We start from the raw sequence: 21,165 nt of genomic DNA on the forward strand, positions 1-21,165 counted from the left end.
GGATTTTCTGTAATACTTTGTAGTGTCCAATGCAATTTATTTGGTAAGCTCGCAAGGCTTGGCTTGGGGAAAAGGCCCAAGTGTTACACCGGCATCTTTTGCCAATGGGAAGGAGAGAAGGAGGGAAGGAAGGAATTGAAGGAAAGAAGGAAGGCAGAAAGGAGGTAAAGATAAAGATTATATGGGAGGGGGAGAAGGAGGGAGGGAGGGAAGGGGGAAAGAAGGAAAACTTGGAGTGAGGGAAGGGGTAGCTTGCTTCCTACGACTGCCCTCTAGATCAGTTTCTACGCACTTAACGACGGTGATGGTCTTAAAGCCTACTTGAACTGAGCACCTTGAGCCTTCAACGGAGTAGTCAAATCTAGATCCAGCTCTATATCGGTTCTAGTTCTTCCTTGGTCAGGTCTGCATGCTGCAAAACCAAGACAAAAGTTATTTCACCAGGAAGAGCAACATTTTTAACCGAGGTTATTTATCGGATTGAGGGAAGCCCACGGCGATGGTGCACATCGGATGAACAAAAAATTTAACAAAAGGTTTACCCATCAGTTTGCAGGAGTTTTCAATAGCCACTCCCTTTTGCCCAGAGATTGGGCTGGCTGTGCCACCACTAGTTGCCTTCAAGCCAGCGTTGACTCCTGACAGCTGCCTGGATGACTCCTTGCAGTTTTCTTGGCAAGATTTTGGAAGCGGTTTGCCGTTGGCTCCCTTAACTAGGCTTGGGAGAAATTGGTATCAAGTTGGCTTTGTGCCTCTGGCGGGACTCGAACTCACAGTCTCCGGGTCTCTAGCCTGGTGTCGTAACCACAACACCAAACTGGCCTCTCTTAGGATTTGGAAAAAAAAAAAAAACCATTAGGGCCCATTTGTTTTGCCCAGCCAGAAAAAGGTAGTGAGGTTCTAATCAGATGTTCACTATCTTGCTTTGAATAGAATAGGGCTTAGAGGGAGCTTGGAGGTCTTCTAGTCTAGCCCCCTGCTCAAGCAGGATAACTTATCCCATTTCAGACAAGTGACTGTCCGGTCTCTTCTTAAAAACCTCCAGTGATGGAGAACCCACGATTTCTGGAGATAAGTTGTTCCATTGGTTAATGGTCCTCCCTGTTAGGGAGTTTCTCTTTAATTCCAGGTTGCTTCTCTCCTTGGTTAATTTCCATCGATTGTTTCTTGTCCTGCCTTCTGGTGCTTTGGAGAATAATTTGACCCCCACTTCTTTCTGGCAGCCCCTCAAATAGTGGAATATTGCTAACATGTCACCCCTAATTCTTCTTTTCCTTAGACTAGCCAAACAAATAAAATCATATTTAATTTTTTTATTGGCATTTTAATGTATTGTGGTTTCCTTTTCTTCTTTTTTATAGATATTTTAAATTTATGATGAGGTTGTTGGTTGGCAGCATACAACTAAAGAAAACGTACCATCTTCCTTCCTTCCTGAATTTGCTCCTGAAAATGGGAGCTTTTTAAAAATGATCTAATAAAACACGGTTTAAATTTATTGTTTCTGTGTTTGCGAGTCAGAAAAAAAACTTGGGAGAATTAAATTACAATGGAAGAAATTATTATGCTCCGTTTATTTTCCAGATCCCTTTGATCAAATTCCTTCAAGGAATATGATTTTTGCTTTGATTTGCATGAAACGAAAAGGGAAACAAACTTTAACACAAGTTTCCCAGTTAGCCTTAGGGTCTGGAAAACCTGATTTCACCAGTGTTTTGTGGGGAAAGAGGTCATAAAGTTAAAATCAACATTTGCAAGTCAGATCACATCATATGATGATTTTGCTACAGGGGGAAAAATCTGTTTCGAATTAAGAAAGAACAGACAGGATTATTGTTATGTTGTGCTGATAGAGAGCATTTGCCCAGAGAAATAAATATTTCATTACAGAGAGAAAAACATTTTCCTCTTTTTTTGTGGCTAACCTATCCAACTACTGTACTTCAGGAGAGAGAAAAAATGGCAGAATGTGCAAGAAAACAATAATTTTATAATCTTTACGACTCGAAATACTTATATCCAGTTCACACAACCTGATTGTTATGAATCTATGCACCAAAACAAATAAGCCATAAATGGATTTGGTGCATGGCGATAACTTAGGAAGCTATGGTGTGAATATAGTCATAGGGATGGAAGGGACTTTGGAGGTCACCGTGTGTGCGTGTGTGTGTGTGTGATTGAGAGAGAGGAAGACAGAGACACACACAGAGAAACAGAGAGAGAAGAGAGAAAGAGAAAGACAGACAGACAGACAGAGAGACAGACAGACTGAGAAAGTCTGGAATATTGGAATTGTGATTTACTTGGTAGGCTAAATGAAAGGTTATGAATCAAGGACTACTTGTAGAGCGCACGCACGAGCTCACAGAATGTGTTAAAGTAATCCCTGGCTTTAAAGAAACTTACCTTTAAGCACTGCACAAAGATTACTCACCCAAAATCTCCTACAACCTAATCTACTTTACAAAGTATCTCTGAAAGGATTCACCACCACCTTCTGCAAGATCTAGACGGGAAGATAAATCCAAGACCGAGGACTCATTTGTTGCAAAGTACATATATACTCAGCCACTGTAGTTAAACCCAGCAACCAAGTCTTGTTTATTTGTCCTTTTAAGGTACATGCTAGATGTTAACGCATTTCAGAGAATTTACAGGAGAATTATGAAAACACAAATTCGTGGGATAAGAAAAGAAAAGGAAAGGAAAAAAAAATTCTCAGCAAGCAACTGTCCAAGGAAAAAGAGGATTTGGAGAAACATTTAAGAATAAAGGTCAGTCTTAAACCATTTCTTCCCGTTGGCCCAATGGGGCTTCCTTGATTTATTTATTTATTAGTCCAACAGTGTATAGAGGACTCAATGACAAAAAGGAGGGACACAAACGCACGCACACACACACACAAATTTACAGCAAACTCACACAACATTTATCCTGCTACCGGTCCAGGATTCATAACTTTTTAACACTCTGAAAATCCCTATTCCTCATTTGTGGATAAATTTATACACGCTTTAGCTGTACACAGAATTAAAATTACAAAATGGTTTTTCTTTTTTTTTGTATTTACAAAAATTCTGTATTTACACACAGTTTTAAAACTCACAAAAATCATCTATAATTTATATCACAACTTGCTACACCAAAATATTAAAAAATGGGATAAAATTATAAACTCTCTCTCTATGCAGTCTTTTTTATATATATATATATATATATATATCCTCTCCACCGCTGTAAAAAGGGTTACGATCGAAAAAAAAGCGAGACCATTTATTATTTACTTTTTTTTAAAGATAAAAAGCAGCCAAAGAATCACATGCATCCCTTAAAATCTCCTTGAAATAACAGGCTTTTAAATAACTTTTCCTTAACTAGAAGTCACTGAATTATTATTATATTTTTTCCCCTGCGACGGATGGAGGTGGAGGAACTGCCCAACCCTTATCTCTATTTCTACCTATTCCTATCTATACACGTAGAAATGTTGAAAACTTAAGATTAAGGATCTCTTTGGCTAAAATTTTGGCATTAAATTAAAAAAAAAAGAGAGAGAGAGAGAGAGAGGCACAGTCCTCATTTCTGCTGGGCTGCACAATAAGACAACCCAGAAATTTCACCTCCAGGGTCAAAAGTCCTTGGGAAAATTCCTTAAGGCGACATGTTTTTTATTTCATCTCAGCAGGATATAGGTGAGGAAAAAAGAGGAACCTGGTACAGAACAATCCCAATTCTGCCCCCCCAACCCCCAACCTCGTTGACCGGACAAGGAACTCAAGGACGTTGTAAATCGGATCTCATGTCACATCTTAAGCTGCAGCTAAACTCTTCCAAGAATGCATATCAGTTATCTGTTTTGCACGCAAAGAAAAAAAAAACCTGATATATCCGAACTCTTCCTTAAAAGCATCGTAATTTGTAGGAGTCATCTAATTCGAGTTTTTTTTTTTTGTTCTTTCACTCTAACCCCAGAAGAAAACTGGGGTTTAGTTCACCAAACGTGGCAGGAGACAAAATTTTGTTTCATTGCATCAAGTAAACATTTAGTGCAGAAAAATTGCATCAGATTATTTCCCCACCCACCCCAAATATTTTAGGTGTGGCAAAAACAACAACACTTAAACCCAGCCTCCACTCACGCCCAGCACTCAGTAAAATTCAAAAGGTCTTATCAAGTAATTAAAGTGTATGTAGTGCAAATATATATATATATACATATACACATATATATGATCGATCACCAAGTCTTTAGGTTGCCTTGTGCCTCGTTTCTAACATCGGACGCCTGAAATTATGGACATATTGAGCATGGTGGGCTATCCCAAGCTAACTAAAAATCCATGTATTTTATTTTATATATACACCTATACATGAGCTCTGTGTGAGTCTGTGTCCACCCATATCCTTGCCTTTCTCCTTTTTCCTTTTTTTTTGTCCCCCAGAAGCAAAATAAAACACAGGAACGCGACTCTGAATACGTGGCACGCAGAGACAGATGGGAAAGAAAAGGGAAAAATAATACGTATATACACACACATATATATAGGTATGTATATATATATAGGCATGTATATATAGAGAGAGAAAGAGAGCCCTGCTTTCAGATGCCCAAAGATGAGGAACTTGTGCTTCTAAGGATGTGCAGAGCTCTTTTCAAAAGCTCTTTCTCTGTCCAGCTCTGCAAAGCCAAACTGTTTGCATTCATACCGTAACTTCCAAGGCCAAGCAAGAGGACTAATGCTAGTGCCGCCTAGGTGTGTGTGTGTGTGTGTGTGTGTGTGTGTGTGTGTGTGTGTAGTTGTGTTTGTGCCTCTGCCACTGGCTCCAAGTCCTGCAAGGTTCAGCTCCAGAGGATTTCCAGCCGGTACCATCCACAGATGGCGAGGGCCAAATTTTCTTGTACCCCCTCTCTCTCCCTCCTTCCCCCCCTTTCTCTCTCTCTCTCTCTCTCTCTCTCACACACACACACAACCATATACACGCACACTCACACTCTCCACCGTTTCGTGCTTTTCCGTCATGATAAGCGGCAGCAACTCAAGGCACGCTGAGCGAATTGTGTAGCCTTATGTTCAGTGGGTATTGCTCACTGGGGGAGGTCGAAGGTCTTGGTCTGAAGGGCGGGCCGGGCCGGGCCGTAGAGCGTGACGGATGCGATGTGGTTATTCTGCATCACCTGCGGAGGAGAGACAGCCGACAGATTCAAAATGGCAGCCAAAGGCGATCGGGAGCAAGAGAAGGCACCACCTGGAGGTCAGGCCAGAAGGCCCCAGGGAAGGGCTGGCTCAGCCCATCCCGCGGAAAGCGGGGCATCAGTCCTGTGAGGTCATCCAGACAGGAAGCGTACCCGAATGAACTGCAGGCAGGCCTCATTTAACGTTCATTCGCTCAGGGACAGATTGAAGTTTCCATGGGGATGCACAAGTGTGTCTGACCCAGTTCCCCAAACACGACAACCCCTCTGAAGTCCAATAATTGATTCCTTGAATTAGGAGCCCCAGCAGGCCCAGCAAAAGTTTCTCTCTCGCCGCAGGCTAACTAGTTCGTCCGACAGGGCGATGAATAGCTGTCTGCCACATCGATTCATCTCCGCCCCCTGCCTTTTATCCCCAGAGCTAGAGTGGGGCGTCACTAGCAGCAGAGGCTCTTCCGTCCCAGGGACCGGCCCACAGATTTCCACTGCTCTCCTCTCCTCTGCCTTCTGTGCATCCGCACGTCAGGCACTGAACCCAGCTGTTCCTCCTCTTCATCGGCCACCTCCAGACCTGGGGGCTGTTAACTCTCCATCTGAGGGCTGACGGATGGCCCAGGCTCTCTCTCTCTCTCTCTCTCTCTCAGCTCCATTCCCTCTTCCCTCTCAGAGCTCTTAGGTTTCCCTAATGCTGACCCTGACTCCCACGCCTCCTCCTCATCCTCCTCTGATTTGGCTGCAAGAGGGGCTGGCAGCTGACCAGACATGACAAAGTGGCACTTATATCAGATCCTTGAAGTTCTGGCTGCGCCAGCATCCCCGAGACCACATGATCGCAATCTGGGTGCTTGACAACCAGCTCATAATGGTCCTATGGTCATGTGGATGTTCCAGTAAAGAAGAATATTTGTGGTTCGGGGTTGCTTTCTTGTGTATGTTGTTTGCAGCCTTCCATGCTGTCTTCTCACAAGCAACTCAACAGGAAAGACAGCAAGGAAGGTTGCAAATTGATCCGCTAAATTGCTCCAGATCTTCATCTACCATCAGCATGCCCTCTCCAACCCAATAGCAGCCACTCCCCTGCCTGCTGGGCTGCTTCTAAGCTTGTGAGAAGATGGCAGGCATGGCTGCAAATGAACGTTCATATGACCTGCGACTTTCTCAACGGCCCATCATCCTTGTTTAGCGAATGCCATCACTTAACAATGGGAATTATCAATTAACCTTGTTAACCAAAGACCACCTGTAATTCTACTTTATTGTAACATTACATTAATAAACTCTTGCAAGTCTGACAATAAGTTTCTCCCCTGTTGCCTTTACAGACCTGGAAACTACGGAGGGTCTTTCCCCAGATATTTACCCCCCCGCCCCCATTCATCCACATGACTTCTGAGGGTTCAGCTGCCTCTTATCTGACCATTCCCCTGGCTGTGGCTCTTCCCTGCCTCCCAAGGCCATTCACACATACCACCACAGAACAAGTCGTCATAGAACAACTTTATCCCTGGGCGGTGGGATAAGAAAGCAAAATATTTCTACACAATAACAGCATATTAAATGCTTGTAATGGTTGTGGAATTGGGAACTCTCTCCATGGAATAAGCAAGCAAGACAAAACAACATACTTGGAAATATATCCAATATGCATCGTGGTCCTTCTTATCTCAAAAAAATAATAATAATATCCATTTTTAAAGAAGGTATAGCAATAGTTCAGCCCAACCCAACTCCAACTGACTGTTGCTCTCCTCACCTCAAAGATCATCCGTTGTAACCCGAAACAAAAAGTTGACCCAAATGGATTTGTGTTGTTCGGAGAGGACGACCTGTAGAAATGAAAGAAGATCTGTTTGTCGGTTGCATGAAAGCAAACTTCAGTTCAAATTAAAAATTGCCCTCGTAGGAATGTTAATTTTTCCAACATGCGGTGCTATTTCGCAGTGTATATTTTGCTGGCCTCGAAGTGATGTTATGAACTTCCCCAACGCTTCACATTCTTTGCTATGCTACGCGTTATTCAGGAAGTTATAAATTCTGTCGTGAGGCACATTACTCAACAAGCAAAATATTGGTGAAGATGGGTTGCCAAAAGTACAGGTAAGTCCTCGACATATTCATTTAGTGATCATTCGAAATTACCCTGGTTAGAATGCAGTATTGCAGACTAATTCTGCCCATTGCCAACAGTTCAATCCTGACTGGCTCCAGGTTGACTCAGCCTTCCATCCTTCCGAGGTGGGTAAAATGAGGACCCAGATTGTTGGGGGCAAGAGGCTGACTCTGTAAACCGCTTAGAGAGGGCTGGAAAGCACTGTGAAGCGGTATATAAGACTAAGTGCTATTACTTTTGCTAGTTATGATTGTGGAGGGCAGGTTCCATTACAATAGGAATTCAAGGACCACCTGTACTTGAGGGTTTTCTCCGTAACACCTGCCAACCAACAATGGTTGCAGAAGGTTGAAGAACAGTTGCAGGAATTAGATATGGATAGTGTGATGACCCAGGGTGGGATACAAAATAAACACAGTCACAAAAAAAGAGGTGAAGCCCCTTTTATTCCTTCACGTTGCTTCCAAGCTCCAAATATCCTCGACTGGAGACAAAAAACTCCCACACGAGCAGTTACAAGAAGGAGGAAATGCCATTTAAACTAAAAATGCCTATAGAGTAAAAAAACAACACAAACCAGGCAAGAGAAGGGCTGCAGGACGTCCACAGGAAACACACACTGGGAAGGGCATCAAACTCAAGAGAGGAACCATAAACTAGAGACATTTCCACGCTTTCTTTCCAGCACTGGCCCATCCGCATGTCCATCCTCTCATCCAGTTGTCACACCTGCATCCCATGAAGAGGATCAGGCCCTCTCCTCCCGAGGAGACCACGTCTCTCCCTTATCCTCTTTTCCCTGCGTGCCCTAGGATGGATAGGGGAGGGCCTGGGTCCTCCTCGGACTGCCCAGGTGGCCTCTGCCCTTCCCCAACCTCCGGAGCCACACCTCCACTCCCTGCGGGCTGTTCCTTCTCTCCCTCAGAGTCAGTCTCCATCAGGGGCATGACAGATCGTCTACTCTAGACTCTAGAGAAAAGAAGGACCAGGGGCAACATCACAGCAGTCTTCCAATATTTGAGGGGCTGCCACAAAAAAGAGGGGGTCAAGCTATTCTCCAAAGCACCCGAAGGCAGGACAAGAAGAAATGGATGGTAACTAATCAAGGAGAGAAGCAACCTAAAAATGGAGGAGAAATTTCCCAATGGTGAAAGCAATCAACCAATGGAACAGCTTGCCTCCAGAAGTTGTGGGTGTCCCATCAGTGGAAGATTTTAAGAAGAGACTGGACATCCATTTGTCTGGACTAGTATAGGGTCTCCTGCTTGAGAAGGGGGTTGGACTAGAAGACCTCAAGTTCCCTTCCAGTTCTAGTCCGTGTTCTATTCTGACTGTGAGTTTTGCATGGCCCAAATGAATACTGAGCAGAATCCTACAGCAGTACTAAATAATCTAAGACCTATCCCCTTTCAGCTCCTCAATATCATTATTGGATCCATGGTTGTTGTTGTTTTTTTCATATCTTGGTAGCAAAGTGTGCTATTTCTTCCTAAAGGAAAGCATTTCTTTCTTTCTTTCTTTTTACCTGTGAAGAACTACGGGTTTTTCCACAGGATGTCCAAGAAGCTCTTGAATATTATCCCACTACAAGAAAAAGGAAATGTGTAAGAATATGAAGCCTGCTGTGAATAAAAACAAACAGAAAAAGGCTCTGCATGCATCTCGTGTCCAGAATTCAGGTGCCATTTTGGAAAAACTGCAAACATCTCTCGGTGGTGACCCCACAGCTGCCTCCCTCGCAGGGGCCTCGTTCCTGGCTAAGCCTGCTCTTTTTTCTTGGACCTTCCTGGAAACTTAAAACTGCAAATATCGCAAAGTAATCTGTATTCTGGTATGAATCCATCCACCCCAGATTCTACTGAGACCCCATGGAAAACGGGTTTTTTGCACCAGTAACCTGGACAAAAAAACAAAAAACCAGGTAAAACACCTGTAAGGTCAGGGCTGTTCTAAGAATCTCCTCTTTTGTGATTTACCTTGCTGTACGTCGTGCAGGTTTCCGTCTGTGACTCAGTACTTTCTAGTTTGGGGGAGAAAACATTTAAAAATATAAGTTTACATGTCAATGGCACATTCCTCCTATCAAATGCTTAATTAAAACATCAATAAGGTAGGTTTGGCCTAGAGCAGAAAAGGAAAGTCTAAGAAGATTTTCAGTCATTCAGGTCATGGTTGTCCCAAAAGTGTTTCTTCTCTCCCTTTCCCTATACTGAAAATGGAACTTAAAAGTACAAAAAAGATGCACGAGAAGGGAGAGATTCTTTTGGTTTCGTATTTCAATTCTTAGAAATGGAGATCTGGAACTATGAGAAACAACAAGAAATGCTTGCAGAACAAGAAGATTGGGACAAAGAAGAAGCCATCTTTAATGAGCAAGTAATTTTATGTGGGGAAAGAAAAGGAAAGGGGGGAAAGAGAATGAAAAGTTTAAGATTTGAAAAAACAACCAAGAAAAGGAATAACAACTAGAAAAATAAGTATAATATTAGAAAGCAACAGAAGAGGGGAATACAGAAGAGAGAATTAGAATTAGAGAGACAAGGAGGTAAAAAGGAGAGGGAGAAGAAGAGAGGGAAGAAAGAAAGGAAAAGAAGTTATAAAGGAAAGAAACAAGATATGGAGAAACAGGGCCTATTTAGAGATAATGGGTGAAAATTTAATTGAAAAAGGGATTCTGCAAAGGTACATAGTATTGTTATATTAGAAATAGAAATAATTTTAGAAAATATGAAACAATGTATGATTAAAATGATGGATAAAATAGTTATTGTAATCTAGTGAAATGTTTGTTAATAAATAAATGAAATAAAATGATTGAGAGAATTGAATTAGGAAAGGATGGGAACATTGTAATTATTTAATGCTTTATAAAATATAAGGGAAGAGAAATGGGGGGGGGGAATTAATTACGGAAAACTTATAAGTGTTCCCAAGGAAGTATGATATTTAATTGAAAAGAAATGTTAAAGATGTTAAGACTATAATTAATATTAATGATAGAACTGAATTGGAATGGAATGAGTGCTTTAATTACATATATTTATAATCACTTTTTAAGAATATAGCGTGCATTTTAAGAATGTACCAAGCAGAATTCGATTGGAAGTTATGTATTATATTGAATGTTATAACCTCAAGGTATATACTGAAGCTTAAATAAGAGTTGAATGGATGAAATTAAGATATAAAGGTGTCATACTCCAATTAGTAACTACTGGAAAAAATTTGTTTAATGAGAAAAGAAAATATGAAATTGAAACAGGACAGACAAAAGTATAAATATAATGATTTGAATTGAGATAATTAAAATAAAATTGAGAAAATTAAGAGAGAAGAAAAACTATGTAGAAAATATAAAACAGCAATAAGATATGGAATAGAACATAAAAGTGAGCATGAAATTGAGTTTGTGTCTGTATGAAGAAGTGTAACCCGGGATCATGCTATTTTTTAAAAAAGATGTTTTTATTTGTATTCTTTTGTGAAAACCCAAATAAAATTTTCAAAAAAAAAAAAGAATTCTCATACACCAAGGGTATATATTAGGGTGTCAGCACTAGTTTTCTAATATTTCTGTTGTTTCCTTAATCTTTTCTAAATTCACCCATGTTGTCAGCCATATTGAGCCTAAAAGTCTCTGCTTCACATGCCGTAACTTTGGGCTTACCCTCAACTTTGATTAAAACCTTTTTTCAAACACATCAAAAAAAGATCCTTGAATCATAGGCACCCATAATTCATTCATGGTAGATGTTTCCATTCACGTGTATCTTTTGCCAAATATTCTTTCTTTCTTACCTCGTTTAATAACGAGTGGGATCTTGAATTCACAACGGTGATAACTGCAAGAGTGGAATCAGCAGTTAGGAGAAAGTACAATCATAAACAAGAATTTAATTAAAAATAATAATACTTGACTCTAAATCAGGGGTGTCCGACCGTGGCAACTTTAAAAGCTTGTTGGCCTACAAATCCCAGAATCCCCCGGACAGCTATCGGGCTACACCTGGGTGTCCAACCCTGGCAACTTTAAGACCTATGGACCAACTCCCAAAATTCCCCAGCCGGCATGGGCTGGCGAGGGAATTCTGGGAGTTGAAGCCCGTAGGTCTTAAAAGTTGCCGAGGCTGCTCTAAATGAATCATGTTTAAGTCGAACTGTTCTGAATTCATAGCACCTTGTTTTGAATTCAAAACGTGGTTTCTAAGCTCCTTCCAAAATGATCAAAACAGCCCATTTCAGCACTGAAGTGGAAGGCCAGTTGTCCTCTCTCCCCCACCCAGCCTGGCCGCCAAGCTGCGAAGGTTGTTGGGCCGCTGCTCTACCCCGTGACTTTTCAAACTGAAATAGAAAATAAGAAAATTTTTGACTCACATGTTGAAGTTATAATGACCAGGATAATTGGTATGCAAAACAAATTTCTTTACTCTATGAGTATTTGCATCAAAAAGGATGTCCTGTGGGGGGAAAAAGGACAACAAGGGAAAACACATATGGTAACTACACTTAAGTGATGAAACAAGCCATCATCATCATCATCATAATTCATAATCCATAATTCAATCATCATAATTCATCATCCGCTTTTAATGACCCCATAATCCCATGCATCTGGGCAACTGAATGGAGCTGAGTATTACTGGCCGGATGCCCTTCCTGTTGCCAGGGCGGAGTTATATTCAGCAAATATATTCTCATCGTGCCCAAAGAGAGAAATATCTGCCTCTACCTAGGATTGAACTCACAGCCTCCTGACTGTGAGGCGAGAGCTTCACTTCTAGGCCGCCGCACCAGTCATCCTAATCAATCAATTGATCTATTTAAATTATTGTAACGCTCTACATGTCATTCAACAAGGACCTGGCGCAACAGTATTAACCGTAGGAGGAATCTAGCTGCCCTAGCAGACAACCACTTAAGTATGAGCTGTACTGCACTGCCAAAAAAGCCAAAGCAGTCCTAGGTTACATCAACAGAGGGTTAGTTTCAAGATGACGTAAAGTGATAATACTGCTTTATGTTGCATTTAATGAGGCCACACTTGGAATCCTGCATCCCGTTCTGGTCACCACGATACAAAAAATTATGTTGAGACTCTCGAAAGAGTGAGGAGAGGAGCAACAAAGGTGATTAGGGGACTGGAGGCTAAAGCATACGGTGAATGGCTAAAGGAACTAGGCACGTCTACTTTAAACTGGAACGGAGGGAAAATTTCTTGACGGTCAGAACAATAAACTAGGGTATATAATGGCTTTCCTGAAGAAGTTGTGGCTGCTCCATTGCTGGAGGTTTTTAAGTGGAGAACGGTCAGCCATTTGTGCAGGAGGGCGCAAGGTTTCATGCTTTGAGTAGGGTTGGACTAGAACGGTGGGAAAACGTTGGTGGTTGAGAAATGTCGTCCCCAAAGCGATTCATCCAGGCTTTGCGGGAACACAAGGCTGTGCCGTCTACATGGCCCGCCCACCCGCTGGCCCCCACCCTTCGGCCAAGCGCAAACCTTACCTCGAGTAGAGCCACGTGAGCTGGAAGTGGAAGACCAAGGGCAGGGAAGGGAAATCCGCCCCGGGGTGGCTTGCTGACGTTGGTGGGAAAGTCGGTCCCGTATTCCAGAGCTGCAGGAGTCACAGGACTGGCCCTTTGGTCATCCCGGAGCAGCTCCTCCAGTCCATGGCAGGTTGGTGCACCTGGGTGGAGAAGCAACTGCTCTGAGATGACCAAAGGGCCAGTCCTGTGACTCCTGCAGCTCTGGAATACGGGACCGACTTTCCCACCAACGTCAGCAAGCCACCGTCCGTCAAAATCCATATTAGTGGTCCGCGGGATTTAAAATGATGAGTTTGGTGGTCCCTGAGGTCCAAAAGGTCGGTAAGCCCTGGACTAGATGACCTCCAAAGGTCCCTTCCAACCCTGTTTATTCTATGGAGATTCTCGGTCCTCCAGGTCCTGGTTGTCCCAAAGGTGCTTTTTTTTTTCAAGACGCAACTGGACTTGCTTGTTTTTTCCTTGAAGACGTTTCGCTTCTCATCCAAGAAGCTTCTTCAGCTCTGACTGGATTGATGGGCAATGGGAGGATCGGTATTCCTTGCAGACAGCTGGTCACTTGCATCCTTTTGGAGGGTCGTTGAGACCACTTGGAGGTTTTATCTGTGTCCTCAGGGTCATCTGAGGAGTGCTAATGGTTCCTGTAGTCTGCAATTTTTTTCCTTTGGAAATCCACTCCTCCTCCCACGCCATTCCAAGGGTGTCCATCCCAAATTGTATAGCTAAGAGTCTGTAGAGATTCTCAGCCCTCCGGGTCATGGCTGTCATCCAAGAAGGACAGAGCTGAAAAACTTCTTGGATGACAAAGCAAAACGTCTTCAAGGAAAAACAAGCACCTTTGGGACTGTTTATTCTACGATATCCTATGCATGACTCAAAGGTGCTTTTCCCCCCCATCTCCATCCAGTCAGAGCTGAAGAAGCTTCTTGGATGAGAAGCGAAATGTCTTCAAAGAAAAAAAAAACAACACCAGAAAGTCCAGTTGCCTCTTGAAAAAAAATAAAAAATAGTACCTTTGGGATAACCATGACTGAGAATCTGCGTAGACATTCTATGTGTGAGCAACTTGAAAAAATTAATTAATTCAAAAATGAGCAGCCAAACCGTCTGCTACTTTGTTCAACAGCTGGCCTGCAATTTGACATCATATCATGTGTGGCACCTCCATACCTGTCATGCCTCTGTTGGAATCTGATTCCAGAGGAAGAGGTGGAACAGCTGACAGGAAGTGGGAGCGTGGCTCTGGTGGCTGTGGAGGAAACTGGGGAAGGGCATAGTCCAACTGGGCATTCAGAGGAAGACCCAGGCCCACCCCCTCTTCATCCTAGGGCACGCAGGGAGGAACAGAGAAGGGAGCAATGTGGGTTACGGGGGAGGAAAGGGCCCTGATTCCCTTCATTAGCTGCAGCTTGGAAAACAGGATAAAGAGGGTGTTTGCGCATAGCTCCTTGCTGGAAGCAAAGCATGAATTATTTTGGTTTGTATTATCTGAGTTCTGGCGTCCTCCCAACTGTGTGTGTTTTGTTATCTTTTGAAGTCTGCAATTCCTTATTCTACCCTGCCTCGTTAATTGTTGCAGCATGGTTTGTGTTGGTTTTTATTTATAATTTATATATACTTCGAGTTCGGATGGAATTTCTTCCTTTTAAAAACTGTTCTTGGGAGTTTTTTCTCCAGCCAATGAAAACTAGACATTGGCGCCCAAGTTGGTGGTATTAAAGGGACTTTACCTACTTTTGTGACTTTGTTGCTTTTGTGCCAGGCCCCTTTGGGTCATCACAATACCATTCTTCTTAAGCAAAAACTAAGTTCTTAAGAGGTTTTACTCCCTGATGGAAAATCTGACTTTATGGAGTTTATGGAGGCCCTCAAGTGCCATCTAGTGGCTTTGCAGAATCCAGGAGCTGCTTTTTTGGCCCTGGGACTTTGACCAGACCAGCTAAGGTAATGCTAGAACTCAGGTGACGTGGCTCGGCCTATTGGGGTGACCCCGGCCACTTGTGTTTATGGTTATACAAACAGGGTTTAATGGTGCGTACTAACCCCATCTTTAACTCACCACTCCAAGCGTGAAGTAGTTGAAGAAGAAGTCGTTGCACTTCGAAGGGACTTGCTTGTGAGGGGAAGGTGAGTGGATTTTCATCTGTTTGCAAAAAATAAAATACCCGTCAGATCCGTGTATCTGCCATTCTTCAATGGAAGAAGGAGGAGGAGAGGGCTTGATACAAGTAATCCTTTTTTAATGTAACCTGAATATCTTAATTCTTGTATTGAATCCGTATAACTTGCACATGATATACAACTGGAGCCCAGGTGCCTGGAAACTTTTGTCACCTCTTGGGAGAGACGGCAAGAGGAGAAGAGGCCATAAAGACTCCAGCTCTGAAAGAACCTTCCTGGGAAGATCTTTTCAACTATGTTCCCAGAAAAATTAAGGAGGGTGGAATTAAGATTTGCAGAAAACCTTGTCCGGGGACCCCAAAGGGAACCAGAAGTTAGAACTTTTAAAATTATAAGAGAAAGATTAATTTTGTCATGATGGTTGATTACTGTAAGCTATCATTAATTCTAATTAGTATTAATAATTAATATGTATTAATATTATGAAGGAAAAGCACTGGTACTATAGGATTATTGCTAGAGAATTGTTGTGACCCGCCGGTAGCTAACAGAGCTGGCAGCAGAGTCGGACAGTGAGGAGGTTGGAACATGGGCCAGTCCTGGAGTCTGGGGAAGGCTCGGATGAGGGCTCTGTGTCAGAGGCAGAGATAAGGCCAGGGCTATCCGGCAGTTATCAGCTGCCTTCGGAGTCAGAGATCAGTGGGGCAGAAGAACAGCTGGAGCCTGTTCCCGATGTGCACATGCACAGAGCTGCCAGGAGAAGGGACCAGTTAAAGAACAAGGGCCAACTAGGGAGTAAAGGCGCATGAGGACATTGAATGGCCCCTCCCATAGGGATTAAAAGAGGAGCAAAAGGGGAGGGGGCTTTTGCAGGAAACAATTCGTTCGTTGCAGCAGTGTGAAGATCTGTCTGTGTATCTCAGAGGCTCTGTGCCGAGTCCTTCCTTGTCAGCACTACATTTGGAAATACTTACTTGGCAGCTCTCCAAGCTAGATAAGGTCTGTGCTCCTAATTACACCCTTGAAAGACTGTTTGCCAGGCCTTTGGCTGAAAGTGAATGCAAGAAATTCACCTTCGTTTAATAAAAGGGGTTTTGCCAGGACAAAGAGTCTGCTTAGTGCTTTTTGGGGAAGCTGAGGTCAGAACAAGAATATCATCACTATTATGACGCTGAATATTGTTCAAAGGAATTGCAACCAGACAACGCCCGGTCTATACGGATATTGAATATGTTGCTCTTTCTGTTTTTGATAAAAATATTTTTTTAAAAAAAAACGATCTGCATGGATTTTGCCTAACCTTATCTTCAGATTTGTAGAAAACCTTGTGAGGGGAGCCCAAAGTGCTCAGGACATCTTGGCACGAATCACCGAAATACACGCAACGCTCGGATACCCGTATTTTGGCATCAGCTAACACACCTGGACTGCAGCCTAGAAAGGAGAAATAAAGGAGACGGGAAGATATGAGCACTACAGAGTAATTCTGAATTGATCCTGGCAGTCTTGGAAAATAGAATTATGTGAACCTGAGTGGTCAGAGAAACAAAATCTTCTTTTGAAAAACTAGAACCCTCATGTAAAAACCATTTGCTAAAAGACAGAAATGAAACTACGGTTTAAGTACTCGTTCTTTAAATTAGCCCATTTGATGTAAGTGTTAGATCCATGTATCTGCCATTCTTCAATGGAAGAATAGTGGGAGTTGGTATAAGTAATCCTTTTTGATGTAACCTGAATATCTTATATCTTATATTGAATCTGTATAATTGCACATGATATACAACTGGAGGATTGGAGCCAGGTGTCTAGAAACTTGTCACCTCTTGGAGAGATAGCAAGAGGAGCAAGGACCATAAAAATTCCAGCTCTGAAAGATATTCCCTGGGAGACTTTTCTAAGATATGTTCCCATTCCCAGAAAAGAGGGGCGGGGATTAACATGTTGGTTCTTTGTTTGGCTAAATCCACATCAGGACAAGGGGAGGGGTTCTAGCTCCCTTTATCTATTACTGTATGCCTGGAAGCATCTTAGATTCTGCTTTGACTAGTACCTGGATCACTTCCTTTCAATAAAGAATTCCTTTTGAAGTACCTAGTTTTCAGAAGCTCATTCTTTTCGGTTGAAGGGGAAAAGTCCAGGGCTTACAGTATGGTACATTGATTTAAAAATGGCTGCCTAAGATGCACCCCACTGAAAGTTACAAACAGACACAAGAGGCAGAGAGTTGTTGTTATTTTTGTCGCAGTCTGATCTAGTATTGGGTGGTTTACTTCTGACCAGGTGAGCGGACTAGAAAAGCTGGAAGCCAACCAACCTCACCAACTGGCCCGCATTAACTTTCCTGTTTTTACTGAGAAAGTCAAGAACAGATATTTTCACCTGGAATTAGACTAACGGAGTTGGAAGGGAACTGGGAGGTCTTCTAGTCCAACCCCCTGCTCAAGCAGAAGACCCTGTTCCAGACAAAGAGCTGTCCAATCTCTTCTTGAAAACCTCCAGTGATGGAGAACTCCCTACTTCTGAAAGCAAGCCATCCCACTGATTAACTGTCCTCAATGTCAAGAAAATTTCTCCTTAGTTCTAGGTTGGATCTCCCTTTGATAGGCTTCCATCTGTCCTGCCTTCCGATGCTTTGGAGAATAAGTCGGGCCCCTCTTCTCTATGACATCCCCTCAGATATTGGAGACTGCTATCAAGTCACCAACGGTTCTTCTCCTTAGACATACCTAGAACCCTCCATTGTTCATCATACAGTTTAGCCTCTAGGCCCCTAATCATCTTCGTTGCTCTTCTCTGCACTCTTTCTAGGGTCTCAACTAACTTCGGTGACCAGAACTGGACCTATTATGATACCTGCAGTGAGTAAGCGCAGTCGTAAACCTGAGGGTCCAGCTCCATCTCGGAGAACATCAATGTATTCTGCGTACACATTTCCCAGGAAACAGCTGAGTGGCATCATAGGTGCCCTAAAAGCATAAAACAATGTAAATCATTTAAAATATGATATGCGTTCCTTTACCAATCTTGAAGGTTCCACTCCCCAAACTTCCTAAACTCAAAATAGACACCACAATGGAAGAGCAAGTCTAACTCCTGAAGTGGACTGGAGGATGATGGGAACTGTAGTCCAACAGAGAAAAAAGGGAGGCCTCTGCTGAAGAAGGGCTGGATTGATAAATCATGGTTTGAAGCTTGCCAGCCAATAAAAGTTAGATGTATCTCCAGAGGCCATCTAATGTTTAAGGAGGGGGGAAAAGGCAGAATTTTGAGAGATGTCCCACAAATGCTTTTTTCAAGAGGCAACTGGACTTTTTGGTTTTTCCATGAAGACGTTTCGCTTCCCATCCAAGAAGCTTCTTCAGCTCTGACTGGATGGTGGAGAACAGAAGAATGGTAATCCAGTCAGAGCTGAAGAAGCTTCTCGGATGAAAAGCGAAACATCTTCAAAGAAAAACCAGACAGACCAGTTGCCTCCTGAAAAAAAGCACCTTTGGAACAACCGTGACCTGGATGAGGGAGAATTTCCGTAGAAATTTTGAGGGATGGTTTGCACGCCAAGGAAACGATGTGTGAAAGACCCAATTTCTCAGCCCGGAAACTGAAAAGAGTTTCCCGAACTGAACAGAGAGAGAGAAAAGGAGTTTAAGCACAAAAGAGAAGATGAAATACGTCTCAGTGAAAGACTAACACAAAATATTCACTCTCAGAACAGGTTAAGTCCTCGACTCAGAGCAACAATTGGGGCCTGTATTTATGTTAATAAGCAAGATGGTGGTGAAGTGAGTTACGCCCAACTGTATGACCTTTTCTGCCATCATGAAGAAAATCACTGCAATTGTTTAACTGAATCACTTGGTCCATAATTGAGTCCACCTTGTTTCACTGACGTGTTTTTTTGCCACAAAACAGCCAAGAAAATGTCCCAAAAGACAATCATGTAATTGGAGGGTGCTGCATTTGTCATAAATGACAAATACTACCTGAGACTTCTCAGGAAATAACAATTGAATGAAAAACTGCTGGTGACCTTCTACCGCTGCACTATAGAGAGTATCTTACTGCACCTTTGTATGGTTTTGCCAACTGCACAGTGGCAGATAGGACAGCACTCCAGAGGGTGAACGTCATTGCCCAGAGGATCCTGGGTTGCCCTCTCCCCTCTTTGGAAGAGCTTTATAGCTCCCGTTGCCTTAAGAAAGTTCAAAGCATCCTCAAAGATCCATCTCATCCTGGGAACCCCCTTTTTTTTGAACTATTATCATCTGGCAGATGGTAGAGAATAATAAAAACAAGGACAAATTAGGCTGAAAAACAGCTTCTATCCCAGGACAGTAGCTCTGTTGAATTCTACTGTATATAGTGCAATATTAATGCAATATCGGGGGTTTTCAATTCAATGTATAGAATACAAAGGATGTGTGTTTGTGTTTTATTTTTATATTTATAATGTGCACTGAAGATGGCATTTGATTTTGTTGTATGAGGTGCAATGACAATAAAGTAAACTTTTTCTTTTATGTATTTCTTTTATGACAGCATTTGCACCAAGATAAATTCCTTGTGTGTCCAATCACACTTGGCCAATAAAGAATTCTAATACTATTCTATGCTATTCTACGCTATGCTAAACTAAACTAAATTAAATGCAGTTACTAAAGGCCCAAAATGCGATGATGCGAATGGTGTGTGTGTGTGTGTGCGCGTGTGTGTTAGTTGTAAATTTGAGGACAAGTCATAAATTACTTTTTTTGAGTCCATCCTAACCTCAAATGGTTATTAAGAAATCAGTTATGAATTGAGGACTACCTGCACAATTATATTATATTCATGAAAAAGCAACGTATTACATAGCCACTCTTGCTGGGTAGTCTAAACCATACCATGTATAATCGAGGAAAGGCACAGGGAGAAAAAACGAATACATTCTTTCTATTTTTCAACAAGATAGCCGACATAAAATATTTACATTTTATAAGCCCAGATTATTAAATTATCAATCTAGTTGTTTAATTAATCAATTAGCAATAAGATTAATGAATTATTGAGTATAGGGGCCTCCTGCTTGAGCGGGGGGTTGGACTAGATGACCTCTAAGCTCCCTTCCAACTCTGTGACTCCGCAACATCAGAACGACATACTTTGTATCCTGCAGACTGTTTCCGCTGTAGATGTACATGCGTTTCACAGTTGCGCCGTGTGGGATTTGCAGAGAGGCTAAGCCGTGGGCAAAGTTTGGCTGTGGAAATCGAAATGAAAAATTATTGCGAACACAGTAACTGGCAGGTACACCCCCAAAGCAGCACCTCCATCTTCTATATAGTGGTATTTCTCTCTCTCTCTCTCCCTCTCCCCCCCCTCTCTCTCACACACACACACAAAAGTGAAATACCACTTATGCATCATCACAAAATCTCCACAACTGTAAAGCCTACAAACTTGACATTTGGCACATATGTTCCTCTTGCCTTCCAGGCGCTCACTAAGAAAGGATTTTTCCAAATGACAGCATTTCCTATATTATTGTTATTAACACGCTCTGATGCTAAGGAGTTCTACTCCACCCGCCATCTGAAAAGAAATCTGTTCCAAATGCAAAACACAAGCAGAGGAGTTTCAGTTTCAGTTTTAGTTTCACAGCACCAAGCAGCTTTAGTACAGAACAGCTGAGCTAAGCCACACCCAGGCTCCTTGCTGTCTCCTTGCTCACACAGCAAATACTGTTTCAATTTCCAAACAGCCTTCAACTCTCTCACACACTAACAGGATGCTAGCCAGATGACTACCACTGGATGCTGGTAGACAGAGGCAGAATTCACCTCCACCTTATTTTCCTCCCCCCAAAAACTAAGCCCGATCACATAATTTCGTAGCGAAGCACGGATATAAAGTGCTTAGTGAAAAATTTAATCCCTCTCTTGCAAAACCCAGGATCTGCTTCCCATATTTCAGTCAGTCATAAGGGGATTTGTTTTGAGTTCCGGCAGGAGATTGTAGCCACCGTACTTCTAAAATCAAGGTTTATGGCTTAGTAGATTGCGTTAACCTGGGCGATTGTGGTTTATTCAACAAAAGATGGATAAACATGCCATAGCTTGACATGATGGCTACAGTTATAGCTTGGGGATCAAGCCTCCTGAATCTGGACATTTGCTGGAATGGTGCACCAGTCTGTCCGTGTGTGTCTGTGTAGTTC

The 21,165-nt window shown here is 42.4% G+C and overlaps 1 protein-coding gene across 1 annotated transcript in view; it reads right to left on the reverse strand.

The window, feature by feature from the left end:
• Positions 1–2,575: 2,575 nt before the first annotated feature.
• Positions 2,576–21,165, reverse strand: part of PHAF1 (phagophore assembly factor 1) — a 59,476-nt gene continuing 40,886 nt past the window's right edge. Inside the window, exons 7-16 of the mRNA XM_087940488.1 lie at positions 20,111–20,208; positions 17,826–17,938; positions 16,270–16,403; positions 14,908–14,991; positions 11,682–11,764; positions 11,106–11,149; positions 9,284–9,327; positions 8,833–8,891; positions 6,951–7,023; positions 2,576–5,179 (exon numbers count right to left, since the gene is read on the reverse strand). Of these exons, the coding sequence (XP_087796614.1) occupies positions 5,090–5,179; positions 6,951–7,023; positions 8,833–8,891; positions 9,284–9,327; positions 11,106–11,149; positions 11,682–11,764; positions 14,908–14,991; positions 16,270–16,403; positions 17,826–17,938; positions 20,111–20,208 (822 nt within the window). The 3' untranslated portion in view covers positions 2,576–5,089. The remainder of the gene's footprint in view (positions 5,180–6,950; positions 7,024–8,832; positions 8,892–9,283; positions 9,328–11,105; positions 11,150–11,681; positions 11,765–14,907; positions 14,992–16,269; positions 16,404–17,825; positions 17,939–20,110; positions 20,209–21,165) is intronic.

This window comes from Pseudonaja textilis, chromosome 11 (assembly GCF_049901715.1).
Source record: "Pseudonaja textilis isolate UNSWEBS1 chromosome 11, rPseTex1.2, whole genome shotgun sequence".
Taxonomy (NCBI): domain Eukaryota; kingdom Metazoa; phylum Chordata; class Lepidosauria; order Squamata; family Elapidae; genus Pseudonaja; species Pseudonaja textilis.